This window comes from Penicillium oxalicum, chromosome II (assembly GCF_001723175.1).
Source record: "Penicillium oxalicum strain HP7-1 chromosome II, whole genome shotgun sequence".
Taxonomy (NCBI): Eukaryota; Fungi; Ascomycota; class Eurotiomycetes; order Eurotiales; family Aspergillaceae; genus Penicillium; species Penicillium oxalicum.
The window spans coordinates 4465865-4481566 of NC_064651.1; the positions used below are offsets into that span (position 1 = coordinate 4465865).

The 15702-nt window shown below is 53.4% G+C and overlaps 5 protein-coding genes across 5 annotated transcripts; 2 read left to right on the top strand and 3 right to left on the bottom strand.

Moving 5' to 3' along the window:
- Positions 1–270: 270 nt before the first annotated feature.
- On the bottom strand, positions 271–501 carry POX_b03411 (uncharacterized protein; the record flags this gene model as incomplete). The annotated part of the gene is made up of 1 exon (XM_050112308.1): positions 271–501. The coding sequence occupies one exon, from the start codon at positions 499–501 to the stop codon at positions 271–273; it is 231 nt and encodes a 76-aa protein (XP_049972654.1).
- A 1652-nt stretch (positions 502–2153) lies between these two features.
- POX_b03412 (uncharacterized protein) lies at positions 2154–4350 on the top strand (the record flags this gene model as incomplete). Its single annotated transcript, XM_050112309.1, has 2 exons — positions 2154–2286; positions 2384–4350. 2 exons carry the CDS (start codon positions 2154–2156, stop codon positions 4348–4350), a joined length of 2100 nt encoding a protein of 699 aa, XP_049972655.1.
- Positions 4351–8703: 4353 nt separating this feature from the next.
- POX_b03413 (uncharacterized protein) lies at positions 8704–9870 on the top strand (the record flags this gene model as incomplete). Its single annotated transcript, XM_050112310.1, has 1 exon — positions 8704–9870. The coding sequence occupies one exon, from the start codon at positions 8704–8706 to the stop codon at positions 9868–9870; it is 1167 nt and encodes a 388-aa protein (XP_049972656.1).
- Positions 9871–11085: 1215 nt separating this feature from the next.
- Positions 11086–11830, bottom strand: POX_b03414 (uncharacterized protein; the record flags this gene model as incomplete). Its single annotated transcript, XM_050112311.1, has 2 exons — positions 11086–11246; positions 11446–11830. 2 exons carry the CDS (start codon positions 11828–11830, stop codon positions 11086–11088), a joined length of 546 nt encoding a protein of 181 aa, XP_049972657.1.
- A 992-nt stretch (positions 11831–12822) lies between these two features.
- On the bottom strand, positions 12823–15648 carry POX_b03415 (uncharacterized protein; the record flags this gene model as incomplete). The annotated part of the gene is made up of 1 exon (XM_050112312.1): positions 12823–15648. The coding sequence occupies one exon, from the start codon at positions 15646–15648 to the stop codon at positions 12823–12825; it is 2826 nt and encodes a 941-aa protein (XP_049972658.1).
- Positions 15649–15702: the final 54 nt, after the last annotated feature.

Consider the following 15702-nt stretch of genomic DNA (forward strand, 5'->3'; position numbering starts at 1 on the left):
TCAACTTCCATATTCATGGTGTACGTACTACGTACTACGTATTACATGGCTGCAGGCGAAGCATGTGAGGCGAACCTGTCAGTCGCACAAATGGTGCGGGCTTCCCTGCAGGTTGGCTGTTGGGACGTGGGCAAGGATCCTACCGGGCGCGGTAGATAAGTTGGAGTGTTTCGACCGGAGAGACCAGGTGAATCCATAGAAAATAAAAAGACATCGACTGCCACATCCTTTTAGTACCGCCATCCGTCTGTATGCTACGATCATCAATGCCTAGGACTCGAGTCTGAACGATTTGGAGCATAGGTTTGGACGTGACTCGGGGATTTTCCGCCTGTTGAAACGAAGACCCTGCAGTACCGGGGAATCCTTCCGGCGCACACTGTGTCTTGTCAGGAACCAGTCCCCTGGGAAAGCTCCGACGTCGCGGTCAGCCTCGACTGTGCCAGGGAACGAGTCATTCAGGAAATCCGTGTGAAGATCGGCGGCCTGGAACGCTGCCATGATCTTTGACAATTTGAGATGGGATTCTCAAGTAATGCTCAACAAGGTGATACAGTACATCACTGCTCTCGACGGTCCACACCTCCCAAACACTGCCTAGTAAAGCAGCGACTCCTGCTATGTACGTCTATATGGGTTCGGTACCAACAAGTGTTTCACCAGCGACTCTCATCGCCAATGGGCTTGTTGCGGGCCTTCACCGCATCGGCATATCGCAAATAACCACATCCCGGCCGGACGAACTGACCGGAGACTATTGCTTTTGGCTTTTACGCTTGCATAACCGTGAGCTGTCAACCCGTGCCTCCTAAATTTGAATACCCGCCCGTCGTTCATCCGGTCGGTCTCGCATGATTGGACGTGTCGAGCCTCGCCCAGTCGGCGAGTGGAAACGCATATGGCGAAGAATATCAGATTTGGCGGGCTCGTACCAGCGGTAGAAATGGGCGAGAAAGTGCATTCGTGTAAGTGGTCCACTACCGACTGGCCAAACTATCGAGCTTCAAGAGGCAGCTTCGGGGTGAGCAATCTAGAGCAGGGGCTTATGCCGCCTGAAGCATCTTTGACTTTAACATGTGACGGATCAGGCCCGAGTTGAGGTGCTTGCTCCTCGTACTGCATTGCTCACTCGATTGTTCATTGAAAGTAAGCCGGACAGTGCAACCGAAAGTGTTGCTCGAGCACGCTACATCTCTCCTTCACAGGCGAAGTCTGTCCCGCTTGCTGAAAGCAGGATCGAAGGGTCCTCACGGGGCCATGTATATTACTTCTACAAGACCTGCGCTAACACGTGCATGGAGCCCGTGGTGCAGTGGCGTGATACGTCCACGAGACCATGGACGAGAGGATCACCACTGCTTCCAAGAACAAGTTGTCTTGCTCAGATATTGAACAGAATTGCTCACGAGACGCCATCTCTTATAATACGTATTTGACAGCTTTGGGAACAATTACCAGATGGGGTCAGACGAAATGTCTTCATGTTTGTGGGGTATTTTGACTACCACTCACCAGCAATATCTTCTGCCTGTGTGAGAGCCACGTGTGCAGCACGAGGTGGAAATGATCTCCAAAACAATTGCAGCCCTCCCACTGATGATTTCAGGCAAGGCCATGTCGGAACTGATCCGCCACGGGAGCTTCGAAGAACGATCTGCAGGCCGTGCCCCGTCGATCATCAAAGTGTCACTGGTTCCTCGTCTGCATCCAGTGCATCTCCAACATGAATCAAACAGGGCTCGGTCCTTCAGCTATGCCATATTCGCCAAGTATCACCCGATGACCACCGAAAAGGGCTGCACTCCTCTCACACGTTGCTGTCTTGCTAGGACCCGCAACAACGCAGCACACATTTGCTCTTCACCTCCAAGGGCTCGATCGCGTATTCAGACAGAGGGGGTTTGGGTGAACTGCATCCAGACAGTGTCGATCGCTGGCTTGTCTGCGTCCAGATACTGCATTTTCCAGTGCTGCACTATAGACGGGCCGGTACGCCAGCATGCCAGGGATTTTAGAAAAAACCCCGGCTATCCCTTGATTTAAAACAAAGAATGGCGCCCTCCCCCCCGGCTGTTGCTCCCTTGGATCTGCAATAAAATCGCCGCCATTGATTCTCCTCATTGAGGTGTCTCGCTGTCGTGCCATCTTTCAGCATGATGTGGCACCGCGCTATCAGAGCCTGTGTTGTGGCGGTCGCCTATTTTGCGTCGGGGGCAGATGCAATCACATACACTCCTTTGAAACCTCCGTCGTATCCGTTGGCTGTGAGAAGCCCATATCTATCCGGTATGAGATTGATGTCATTATCTTCTTGCTCTTCGTCCCCCTGAGGAAATAGGACCAAGCCCATAAGAAAGCTAAGCTGACGTGAGGCTACCAACAGCATGGATTCCCGGCAATGATGTCGCATCGCTTTCCTCGCACAATGCGCAATTCTGGGACGGCAATAAATTGATATGGTCGGTCATTGCCCGCGTCGACGATGTCGCGTACAACTTGTTCGGCGTGGCATTCCCGCCCAACGGAACGCAATCCGCCATTGTCACGCAGGCGACCTATACGTCTTCACACACGACCTTCACCGTGACGGCAGGCTCGCGCGACTTCACTCTTGACTTCTTTTCCCCTGTATCACCCAAGAACCATCTGCGACAGTCACTGCCTTTTTCCTACCTGACAGTGACCCTCGCGGCTGGGGACCCGCGCTCTGTGCAGATCTACTCCGATATCGATGCCAGCTGGACGGGACAACCCGGTCACGCCAGCTGGAACTTTTCAACCAGCGGATCTACGAGTGTCTTTGAGATTGAGGCAGTTGACACGGCCACGTTCTCTGAGAATGACCATGGACAGGCCCTGTGGGGCAGTGCTGTATATGCCTCTCGTCCATCTAACTCCTCGTTGCTTTCCACCGCATCCGGTCCGTCTCTCAGCACTCGCGAGTCATTCATCCATGGAGGAAACTTGAACAACCAGCATGCCGAGTGGAGCTCAACGGGTGTGGTGGCCTTCGCGCATGACTTGGGGACCACCGCCGACGTATCGGCGGTGACCTTTGCCATTGGCCATGTACGGAAAGAGTCGATTGATTTTCTTGGACAAACGCAGACGGGCTATTATCGTGCGATGTATCCTGAAACAGTGGATGCTGTCTCCTACTTCTTGGATGATTACGAGGGGGCCAATGCTGAGTCTGTGCAGTTTGACCAACTGATTCAAGATACGGGTGCTTACAGTTATGGGAGCAACGATTACTCGGATATCCTGGCTTTGTCAGTGCGACAGGTCTATGGTGGTATCGAGATGACGATTCCCAATGACTCTTTGGACACCGGCAAGGCCCGTGCCTTCATCAAGGAAATATCGAGCGACGGAAACATCAACACGGTTGACGTTATTTACGCGACGTTCCCCATCTTTTACGTACTGAGCCCCGAGTTCATCAAGCTTCTCCTCACGCCCGTATTTGACTACATGGGTTCCAGCGCATATACCAAGTCTTATGCGGTGCATGAACTTGGTGCCAATTACCCCAACGCGACGGGCCATCCGTCTGATGGAGAAGAGATGCCTATTGAAGAGAGCGGCAACATGGTTCTTCTGACCTATGCCTATCAAATTGCCACGGGGAATACCGATCTGGCTGACACTTATTCCGCTCAACTCAAACAGTACGCTGACTATCTGTTTGAAAATGGACTCTACCCGTCCTCCCAGCTGTCCTTGAATGACGCACTCGGCGAGCTGGCCAACCAGACGAATCTGGCCGTCAAGGCCGCCGTGGGTCTGGCAACATACGGCGCTCTATCGGGGCAGAGCAACTACACCACTGCAGGCAAAGACTTTGCAAAACAGATTTGGACTGATCGTCTGGGAACCGATGCAAACGGCACTCACTTTCTGATTCAGTACGGGACAGATCCGTGGTTTCTCATGTATAATCACTACGCGGATCTTCTCTTCAATCTCGACCTATTCCCCCAGGACGTCTACGATGCCACTGCTCAATTCTATCCGACCGTCCGCCAGCAAGCCGGCGTGCCTCTCGACGGCGCCATTGGCTGGGGTCAGACGAATTGGCAGTCGTTTGTAGCTGCCACCGTCGGCGGGCCGACTCGCAAGATGCTCATCGGCGACCTGCGAGACTACATGGCCAACGGGCTTAACTCGGCCCCTTCTCAGATCGATATTGGGTTCAGGACGGTGATGGTTTTGTGGCGGGACAGGAATTTGTCTTTCGCGCACGACCGACGCTGGGTAGTCATTTTGCGTTGGCGGCTTTGGCGGGTGCGGATATTCTTTTTCAAGAGTGAGAATCTGCTCGGAGTGTTGACCAGGGCTGTTTTATGATTCCACCGTTTTTCTTTTTGACTTTGAGATATTTGGGGGGCGAGAGAGAGGGAGAGGGGGGACTTGTCCTGAACGGGCGAATGCATTCCATTCTACTTAGCCTGACGAGGCTCCAGTAGAATTACGCCCGGGGTATCCATTTGCATCCTAAGTATTCATCTCCACCTAGTCTTGTTCACCGGTATATCTCCGTAGAGAGGTCATCCAGAATCCCAATTGATGATCATAATCCAGGCTCTGCTTGAACAATCCTACCGAATCATACGAACCAATAAATGTGTATCATCAGACACGGTACTTTTATTTCATGTCCTGGCAAATAGTTGACTGAGTCCAAGGCGAGACAGCCCGTAACCCAGTCACCGCACCTACTTTCACCACTCACTGCAGATGGGCTGCCGTCGGTCATTCAGAGGCTTGGAAATGTTTGTTTTTTGTTTGGTAAGTCTATATTTATTTCATTATTGGTGAAACTAGAAGCAAAGGCACTTTTACGAATCAAGCTAATCGAGGCTTCAACATAGTATTGACCTCTCATCCGAGTTAATATAATGGAAGAGATTCGTTTTTTTTTTCACATGCTACCCGAAAGATCTCGCGTACGTAGTGCTGCGTGTTGCACCGACCTATCGTCCACTTGTATTCAGACAAAGCCGGGCCCCCGATACATGTCGAGTATGTGGTTCAGTACTGATGTATGCTACTGTTTTATCCCAGTATATACTATCTACTAGATACTACTGGAGTATATCCTGGAAAGCACCACTGTATTACCAGTGAATTGTGGATTCCCTTGTGCATGACTGGAGTATGCCACTCCCACCAGTCCCACATGAATGGAAAACAACACAGCCCACGTCTATCCACAATAGGAAAACGCATCGCCTGCGAGTGCCGCCCGCCGAGTCTTTCGAGTCTTGGGCTGGGTAATCCGCACCGCTGCTGGCTGCCGCGTGGGATTGAGGTCACCGTTCAACCTGCGGTATGGAACTTCAGGTTCCGATGAGAATCCATGTCGTTCTCCAAAGTCGACTGTCTTTGAGATACACTACAGTATGCCGGGTGTGTATAGCCGTGTACCTAGAGAGTTCATCAATATAGAGAAGTATACCACATGTATCCTCAGGCTGAGTCAGCCAGCTATAGTACCGGAGACCCCGTTAAGACGACAGGGCTGTCCACATAGGGGTAGACTACAGTAGGCGGAACGGGGGACCCTATGCTCCTTAAATCTCGATCTCGTCCATACCTATCTAGGCGGAGGCAAACTCCTGTTGATTTTTGTTGGTTGCCATGAAATAGTATGATACGATCAAGGGCTACGACCTAACCCATGCTAGTCCGAGTGGATGATGTCTGCCTACCCAGGTACCAGAGTGTCAAATATACACATGACACTCGGATACTGCGAGTCCTGCATATCTCTCTCATCCCGCTCCACTATTCGCCGGGGGAAATCAACGCGCCAAGCCCATGCTGTTCCTTTGGAAGAGCCCTGCTCGCGCGAGCATGCAGACAACTGTACACCTGGTACAGTGTACAGTTGTATACACGTTGTCTAGATGAATTTACAACAACATTGAGGAGCACAGGTGATGTGCTTTCAATGGCAGGGACATCCATTGTATACCTTGTGGATATATCGTCGGGTGGCTTGCGAGATTAGTGATCAGGGACGTGTCGGATAGAGAGACCCGTCTTGGTAAACCACAGAGACTCGAGTGGATCAGATCCGTGAAGATTCGCCATGAAACGTATCAAGCTGATCACGCTAAATTCGCAAGCGCGATCGTAAACCCGTCCATAAAGAGTATGTACCGAGCACGTAAGAAAGAATGACAGACGGAATCACGACGGGGGGAGAGAGTCGGGGGGATGGGTCTCTCGGAGCTGATCGGGTTCATGTACCTCGGCGCGACAGTGCAGCAGAGGGATCTATAGTTCTGCTGAGCAGAAGATTCCAAGAGTGATTCTACTGGAGTACTATAGCAAATGCATGTTCTTCATTGAGATATGGCATCACCGCGGACAGTATTGATTACTCCGAGGGCCTCAGGATCAAGTAGCAGGTCCCTCAACGGCTCCGCAGGATTCGAACCGCCCAGGCCGGGTGAAATTCCAGGTCGACTGTTCTTGATCTGGAAAGATCCCTAATCGGGATAAGCGCTGTCCCGTCTCTGAGTGGATCCATCCTGACGGGGCCCGAACGGGTCGACCTTGCTGCAATGCAAGCTGATTGGCTCATCTGGACGGGTTGATCATTATGTCATTTGGGGTCCTCTCTCCGTCTGCGGATGGTTGCATTTACCCAAAGAGGAGATCGGAGGGGTCACCTTTTGAGTCTTAGTGCTTCGGCTTTGACTCGGCTTGGGAGGGCTCCCCCTCCCCTCCCCCAAAGTAGAGGTGAAGCTCACAGGAGACGCATAAACAAGAGAGTCTTTATTCCCTTGAGATCTTTTGTTTGGTCAGAGGTTCGGTCCCTAGTCCCTCGAGATGGAATGAGGGCCAACACGATTGTCATTTGGCGATGGAAAAGCTCGACAGGAGTCGCCAGGAACCCCTTGTGTGGGGGTGGGGAAAGCGTCACGACCGTAGGTATGGAAACTTGGACAAATGACTGTATCACTGGATGATGATCGAGATGAATCTCGCACCTCTAACTGCATTCATACATGCATGCACCTGCGGCACACCTGACCAAAGCGGTCGAGCCGTGAGTCTAGTGACTCTGCAGTACAGAGTCTGTAGTCGTACCAAGTGAGTACCACTCAGGAGCAGGAGTACAGTGCCGAGTTAGTAGCTCGTACCTAGTGGACTCTAGGGCCGAGTCCAGTTGATGCATTGCGTTGCATTAGATTGTTCAGCCTTGGCGTCAAATTATGTATGGGACCTTCTCCACTTTTTCATCCACTGGAGATCGGCCTTGCTCTTGGAGAAATAGGAAATCGAACATCATCGCACCGTGACAGGGGGACAGATTCCAGACTCGGTGTCTCCATGTTCAATTGCTCCTCGTTCACCTTCACTTTGCTTTCATGCCGATCACCTCCTATCGCCGTCACCGATCGCAGGACGTCGGGGATGGACCTGCCCACCTCTCACGGTGGTGAGGCGTCAACCTGCATCCCGCAGACGCAAGAAGGGAACGCAAACTGGGAGTCTGTGGACAAGTCCACACGTGAACAGAGGACCAATTCTCTATCCTATCGGGCTCTCTCCATCCGTACATCCTCCTGTCGTACATATTATGTACAAAGTCATCCATCCCTTCTTCTTCTCCTCCTCCTGCTTGAATGAGTAATTCCTTCTTTTTCCCTTCGTGGTCAATCGACAGAGTCCCCGAGCGAGTCTACCCCGATGGAACCCTCGATTCAAAAATGGTGAAGAAGAGCGAGACCTCCACACCACTTGGGCACCTTCTCGTCGTATGATCATCCTCGATATTCTCTTTTCTATATTTTTTCTGGTGGTTTTTCCCGTCTTACTTTATTCGTCCCAATTTCATGCAGGACGGGATACCTTTTCTTTTTGATTCAAATCCCGCCAAATTCCTCTTTCCTCGAGAGTCGGGAAAACCTCCTCCCTCCCCGTCCCCGCGCATCCAGTGCGATCCATTCGATTCCAATCTTAACGACTTTCATGGTCGAGACGTCGACGCTGCCTTGAACTGCAGACTTTATTCCTCCATGCGGCCCGTATCGACTGTCGGGTTGGTCTCGTTGACGGGTTGACGGGTTCCACGATCTACTCACCTCGTCTCCCTTCCCCCCCAAGGACGAATCAGCGCCCAACGTGATCTACCTCCAAGCTCATCAACCATCGACAATCCCATTCCTTGAACGGTGATCATCTGGAGTCGGTTCTCATCGCCAACGATCTGCAGCTGCACCTCCTTTTCCTGCTCTCGGCTGTCGATCTGGAATCATCGGCACTGAGCCAACCCACCTAGCTCCCTTCTGCTTTCATGTTCTCCTAAACCCGTGTTCTCTTTCTCTCTGCCTCTTTCATTCGTCCCTCTCTGGTCTTCATTTGAAAGATCTCTCCATCGACGCTGCTGGCTCTCACCACCCCCTCTCTGTCCAGCGTCCCTCATCTGTGCTCCCCCGACGTCGTGGACAGGTGCAATCCTTGACTTGGGGAAGGAGTAGCAAGGGTAGTCCTACCGAGACAGATCTCCCGGGCAGGTCGAGGGTCGGATTTTGGTTTTGATCTTGTTTGATCCCTTCCGTTCTTCGATTTGCCGGCTGTGGTGAAGGATCAAAGAGCTCCACCCACATCGCTGCGAGTCAAGATCGGCCAAAGACAAGGCAAAAAGCGCCCAACCGTGGAGCCCAATTCTTCCAGCCGTGCAAGATGCTCAGTCAATACTTTGCACACGCTCATCTCGGACCGATGGACTCCAAGCCGCCTCTGGCGGTGTCGGCAGTCTCCAGCGGGCACTCGGTCACAGTCCGGTCCGACATGTCAGTGTCCGCTTCCAAACCGTCCCCAACCCTGACCGAGCTTCTGCCTCCCTCATATCAGCCAGCGGCGGTTTCCTCGGCGGAGAAGACCTCGATCCCTCGAACGTTGCAGGAATCCTTAGATTTCCAGGATCTGGAGTTGATGATGTACTGGTCCACCACCACCTATCGCTCTCTGACCCGGGATCAGGCTGCCGAAGCCCTATGGCAAATCACCATCCCTCAACTGTCATTACAGTTTCCCAGCCTGCGACATGGATTATTGGCCCTGTCCGCCCTGCAACTAGCCAGAGATCGACCCGCGTGCGCCCAAAATGGAAGGACTTACCTGGTCAGAGCGCGCGAGCATTATCGCCTCGCTCTCGCCGGCATCCAGCTCGACTCCACGGAGAACCTGACCGTGGTGCAGTGCAATGCCGTATTTGCCCTATGCGCCGTGCTCCTGGCCTACATCTTTGCCCACGGGCTCATCCTCATCGATCCGATCCCGGGTCCTACGGCCACCGAAGAATCCCAACCTCGGACCCTGGATGAATTTCTCCAAGTCTCCAATCTCACCCGCCAGGTCATGGACACCATGATGGAGGTCGTCGATCGCGTGGCCGAGGGAGACCTGCACTCACTCGTCGCGCTCGATCACTCCCGCCCCCGAATGCCGGATATATCACAATTGCTCATTTTGGGGCTGCGACACCGCAATGCGCTGGAAGCGGAGCGGAATCCAGCCCACGAAAAGGACATCTACGATCAGACTCTTCGCCAATTACATCTATCCCTGGAACGGCTCATGAGCGGCAGTGAGCCGAGAGATTTTGCCTTTTGCTGGCCATGCCAGACGCCGCTGCGATTCGACGATCTGGTCCAGCAGCGGGAACCGTTTGCGTTGATCGTGTTGGCCCATTACGCCGTGATTCTGCATCATCTGCATAATCTGTGGTGGATCAGAGACTGGGGCACGCGCATTCTCCATGAGATTCTCGACTCGGTTGATGCAGAGTGGCATGAACTGATGCGCTGGCCGATCGATGCGACGGGGTGTGTGTGGCCCGAGAGATGAGAATGCGCACTGTACCCTGATCGTCCCAACTTTTATCCTATTTCCTTTTTTTTCTCTTCTCTTTTTGGGCAGCAAGTATTTCCCCCCTCCCCTTTATCTCTTCGATTCTTTCCCGGCTGGTCTTTCATCGGTCGACGTTGTGGTGGAACCCATTCCCTGGCGGAGGGGACTTTGGACGTCAAACGTCGACCTCTGGTCTACGGCTGCAAGCGCCTTTGCAGGCCGAGGCCCTCCTTGGGACGGTCCATGACCGGCCCAAATATCTGCGATTAAGGCCATACCGCGTTGATCCGCGCCCTTGCATTTTCACGTTCGCATTTGAGCCTCGGTAGTCCCCCAGCAATTGATCAAAAGTGGGAGCTTTGAGCCCGCAATCCAGGATTTGGGGTTTCACGAGTCATGACGGTTTCTCCGGGTTTTATTGAAACCAGGCAACGCCTACACCTGGCCAGCGAGATGGGAGTTGGGTGCGTTCTATGATGGACTGCCCACCCAGCGGCAGTGCCCTGATACGCAGCGAGCGACAGGAAAAGCCCTCATCGTGGGGAAATAAACAAGGCAACAAATAGACATTAAATACCGTCTTCATCTAAACACCCACTTGAGACCAAAAAGTCCAGCGCCTAGAATCCAATCCATCCTGATTCCTCCCAGAAAGAGAAAACAAAAGAAACAAGAAAAAAAAAGACTTCCCCGGTGCGCCAGCCAATCTCCACCCCGTTAGACTTTTGATTCACGGTCATGAGCACATGCATCCAGCGTCACGCAGCCTTGAATAGTGCAGGGTTGCAAAGTAGGCCCAACCAGGAGTGAGGGATAAGGAGAGTTGAGGACAGGGAATAAATCGCACGATAAGAGGCCACAATTCAAGCCAGAAAAAGAAAAGAAAGGAAAAAAAAAATTGAAGGGGTGCCGCTGCCAATGCCCACCGATAAGATAGCCAAGCATTTGGTCCCCGCTTACTGCGAAAGCATAGAAAGACCCCAGCGTCTTCTCATCATCGCAAACAAACTCTCCGTGGGGATCTGTCCGAGATCAAGGTCAGTCTGCCTTCTCGACAGCAAGTTTGGAGGTGATACAAAAGTCGGCGTCGCCCAAAACGTTGCGTTGAATCTTGACTGGTTGGAGATCAAAAGGATACTGGGTCGAAGCGTCGTCCTCACCTCCATCCACTAGCAATTTACCGATCAGGCCGGATGATACGGTTCAAAGCACCTAGGCGGATGAAGGCGATCCTCGACGTTCTTCCTGTCGCTTGAGTTCCATCTCCTTGAGACGGTCCCGAGATTGCGTGCGCACTCGCACCAGCTCAGCTTCCTCCTTTCGCGCCGACTGCTCCTCTTCGGGCGTGGGGATGTAGGCATTCGCTGCACCACCTATGAATTCCGGTTCAGCAGAACGTGGCGTCAGCGATGTCTAGAATCAACAATCCCGCAACTTTTGCACCCAGCCGACTCATTTGACCTGAGAAGAGAAAGAAAAGGCCAGAAGAGTGTTTCAAGTTGAGGGTGCAAGAAACCATGGTGAGAGATGTTGAGAGGAAGGTGTGCATAGTACAAAAGGGTGACTCCATACCTCGGCCCGTGTGGTGGGGGAATTGCTCCGCGCGTAATGGCGGCGACTCGACATCTTGGCTTTCGCGAGCGAGCTCAGGGTGTTGCGGATCATTCTGGACCATATTTCCGGATCCTCCACGACCGGTGGTATACACCTCCTGTTTGATCGTCGGCGTCACCAGATCTTTGGGCGTCGCGGGTCGCTGTTGCGGTGCAATGTTGCCTGCTCGACGAGAAATTCCCAGGTCCGGCGGGTCAGCGCAACTCAGCTCAGCAATCCGGGCCGGCACTTGCGGCGCGCGCGCGCGCCACAGACTGAGAAAGATTTCACCGCGGGGATAATTGGACTTACCGGCGCCTCCTCGGCCATATGAAATGTTGCGGGTCATGTTGGGGGCACTCATGGTGTAGGTATGGGAGGTGGGTGAAATAGTGTCAGAATTGACAAGATCAAAGGATTCCTTCTGAGAAGACGACCAGAGCTTGAATCCTGTGGTTTGTTGGAGGTGGTGATGGTGGGGTATGAACTCTGGGAAATTGTGGTCCCGCCCGACGGCAGCTCTTTGATGCTCCTGGAAATCTCGCGGTCGACAATCTTTTTTCAATGTCGAGATTCAGGGTGGACTGCAAAAGTGCAAGGTGACGAACGGGCAAGCGCAACGATTCTTTCGTTCTGTTATGTGGTTCAAACGTCACCCAGAGTTTTGCGGTTTGGGTTCGTCTCTTTGGTCTCGAGGGGAAAGAAAAATGATTGAAAGCTCTTCCGCGCCAAGCACGAATGAAGTCATGGGACCAGCCGCTTTGGGCAATTTCAATGGCACCCATTCTCCAACAGGAAGGACCGCCCTCGTCACGCGAGGACACAGGGCGGTTTGCACGGAGTAGAAATGCTCCTTCTCGCTCGCTCTGACTCTCTCGGTGGTGTTCGGAGATTGGACCCGGGACACGGCCGGTTGCCGCTGGAGAGGGTCAAAAGAGGCGAGCCCTTTCAATCTCCGCGTCAACGTGTCTGCTCCAATATCACGAATCTGGCGTGCGGAGAGCAAACTCTCCGTTGGGGCAAAAGACAAAAAAAAAAACAAGGAACCCGCATCTTGCATATACTGATGGATTGATATTTGAAACTATCTAAAACTATGGAGACAATTATTGAGAAATAGGATGGCCAACTATTACAGAGACCAAAGTCAATCACAAAACCAATGGATATCACATCGCGCTCGCCATGCCCAGAACTTCGTAGTCAAGACGGTAGAAAAACAAGGGGAATAAAAAGAAGGCATGATGTCAACACAAATTTCGCCACACCACGCCGCGCCACGCAGATGAAGGAAGGCATTCAAAGCAAAAGCAAAGCAAAGAGCCCGGGCCAACTCCCAGAGCTGGCCGAGGGGGATCAAACAAAGGCCAGCTCACCACTGCTGGCAATCGGTAATCCGCGAGAGCTTTCGGCGTTCATGGCCGGGGGCTCGAGTCCAGAAGCAGGGGCAGTCGTTCCGGGAGATGCTTTGCGGGACAGATGCTCGGCCAGATCAGACATCATGGAGGAACTGGCGATGACAGTGGAAGCCAGATTCACGCGCGGCACCGACGGTTCTTTCGGATGACCGTCGGATTCCAGATGGCGAGCACTGCTGAGACTGTTTTCACTCCAGAATCGAGGAAGTGGTGAGATGGCACCCCGGTAGTCTTGCGCCAAAGTCAGTTGACTCTGACTGTGTCCGACACCCTCGGCAAGCGGGAAGAGACCGGTGGAGTAATGGAATGGCTGGTATTGGGATATCCGATTGTCATCCCCATACTCGGACGCGGACATGGCGGTGGAATAGGGCCGGCCTCGGATGCTTTGGCGGTACTCATCACTGAACGTCGAGACGGAGACAGTATCCGCACGGCTGCGTTGGCTGCGAGCTCGATCGAGGGCTCGAAGCGCGGAAGAGGGCCGGCGGCTGATCTGGGCGGAGAACAGCGGGTTGGACGAGTTGCGGTGTTTGGCTCGGCTGTGGACAAATGCTTCGAGGGAGTCGGCCTCGGAGATGGGCGATTCCTCACGATCGACAGGGCGAATGGTGGTCCGCTTGGACTTTTCGGGAATGCTTTCGACCATGCTATACCGAGCCCGCCCAGCACCCAAGGCAGATCGGGGGAACGCCGGGACAATGGGGCCCACAGCGCCATCTTCGGTCATAAAAGACCCTTTGGTGGTTTGCCACGACATGCGCACGACACCATGCCCGGGTGGCCCAAACCCACCGGCACCATGCCCGGCACCGCTCATTCTCACCGGCAGACCTGCCGCAACCGTTGAAATTCCACTGGAACGTCTGGAGAACCGCTTTGACCGGGATGACTGCATCGACTCCCGCTTCAGAGCTCGAGCTTGGATCGGTTTGAGCGGCTCGCGACGCGAACGGGTGCTGGTTCGGCGTCGCGTTCCAGGACTAGCTGTGAAGGACAGGCGCTGGTTCGGCTTTCGGGCGGGAGACTTGGTGACCGGCTTGTCTTCCTCGGGCGGAGGGTCGCGAAGAGGTACAAATGCACTTCGCTTAGGCGACCGAGGCGGCGGGCTGGGTTCGGGAATGAACATGAGACTTTCCTCAGGGTTGTCGAACGGAGTCACATTCCATGCAGGCCCGAGTTCAAGCTTGGGCAGGTCGGAGGCAGGCGAAATGGGACTCTCCTCCCAACCATCCGGACGGTCGTTTTGCGGGTGGGTTTCTGTCACATTGGGCTCGCAGCTGGGAAGGGTAGGGCGGGCAGGACGAGGAGGTGGGGGAAGAGGAGCAGCTTTACCCTCCTTATGATCTTTCCCATCTTCGACGGTTGTTGTCGACCTGCTTCGACGACGCCAGCAACAGAAGAGTATGATGGAGCTGAGTATGACAGCCACCGGGATGACAACGGAGATGGCGATGATGCCCGCCTTTTGCGAAGAGGGACTGGCGGTGTTGGAGTCGGTGCCAACAGTCCCCGAGGGAGACGCAACCGGCGCCAGAACTTGAATCTGAAAATCGCGCTCGCTCTTGACAGATCCTTGGTATGCCTGTAAGTGAAGACTAAGTGTTTCAGGCTGGATCTCAGAGGGCACGTGTCCATAGATGGTCTTATTCGCCGGGTTGTAATGAAGCCACGAAAGGTCATTGCCAAGGTCGATGTCAAGTTGCACCGAATTTTCGGTCAGGACTGATTGGTTAAAGACATATGAAAAGTCTTGTCCAATGAAAGCCCTGCAGCCTGAGATGGTATCCAAGAAAAGGTCCAAGAATTCTAGACGGACCAAAAGTGTGGCCTCGTCATGATAGCTGTCTGTGACGGTGATGGTGATGTTCTGATTCACTGCATCTTTGGGCGGCGTACCGATCAGTGAGATGGATTGTTTGTCAAGACTCAACCAGTCCGGGACTTGAGCGTCCACCGCAACGATGTCTGCGTGGGAGACAGGCGAACCGTCGAGCGTCATGAAACTTTGGTAGCCGGGACTGCGGAATGATTCTCCCCGGGTCAGATTGAACGCTTGCACTGTCTCATTAAAGGCGAGAATATGGGGCCCGATGGAGAGCTCGAAGGTCTGATTCACTGCGCTGAATCCAGCCACGTCAGAAGCGACCAGCTGAAATGGAAACACCTGAGGACCAGACCCTGGAAAGGCAGGCGTGATCCCAGCGAACCGCAGAAGCGCCGGGTCAAATCTGATCCACGAAGGCAGCGGAGCGTTGTTTGGCGAGGTACCGTAATAGATCGTGGAAGGGTGAGTGTTGTGGAACGTGCTTGCATCGAATTGAATGGAGAATGGGCGCCCGGGAAGCATATCAAGCGTTGCTGGATACGAAACAGGGCCGACGGTCTGCAATTGAGATAGCAGAGACGTGCCGATGGTCGGTCCAGCGTCGGACGTCACGACAAACGTGACCTCCATACTCACTGCGTCCACTCCGTTTGACGCTACGAGCTCGAATGTCTTTGCGCCACCATCTTGCGAATCTGGGATGCCCGAAAAAGTGCGACTTGCACTATCAAGTTGAAGCCATGACGGGGCTCCCCGTAGTGAATATTTGGTATCCGGATCAGCGTGAGAAAAAGTGGCCTCTGCAAAGGCGAATTGGAAAGGTTGGGAGATTCGCGCAACCGGTGGCAGCTGGGAGTTGATGGGATAGTTGACAGCTAGTGCTGCAGCATGAGAGACTGCAGCCAACACCAGAACGACGAGGAAGTGTAGCACCATTGCTCGCGCGTTGAAATGTCCCAAAGCCAACCCAGAGACCGTGGCTCTCAAGAG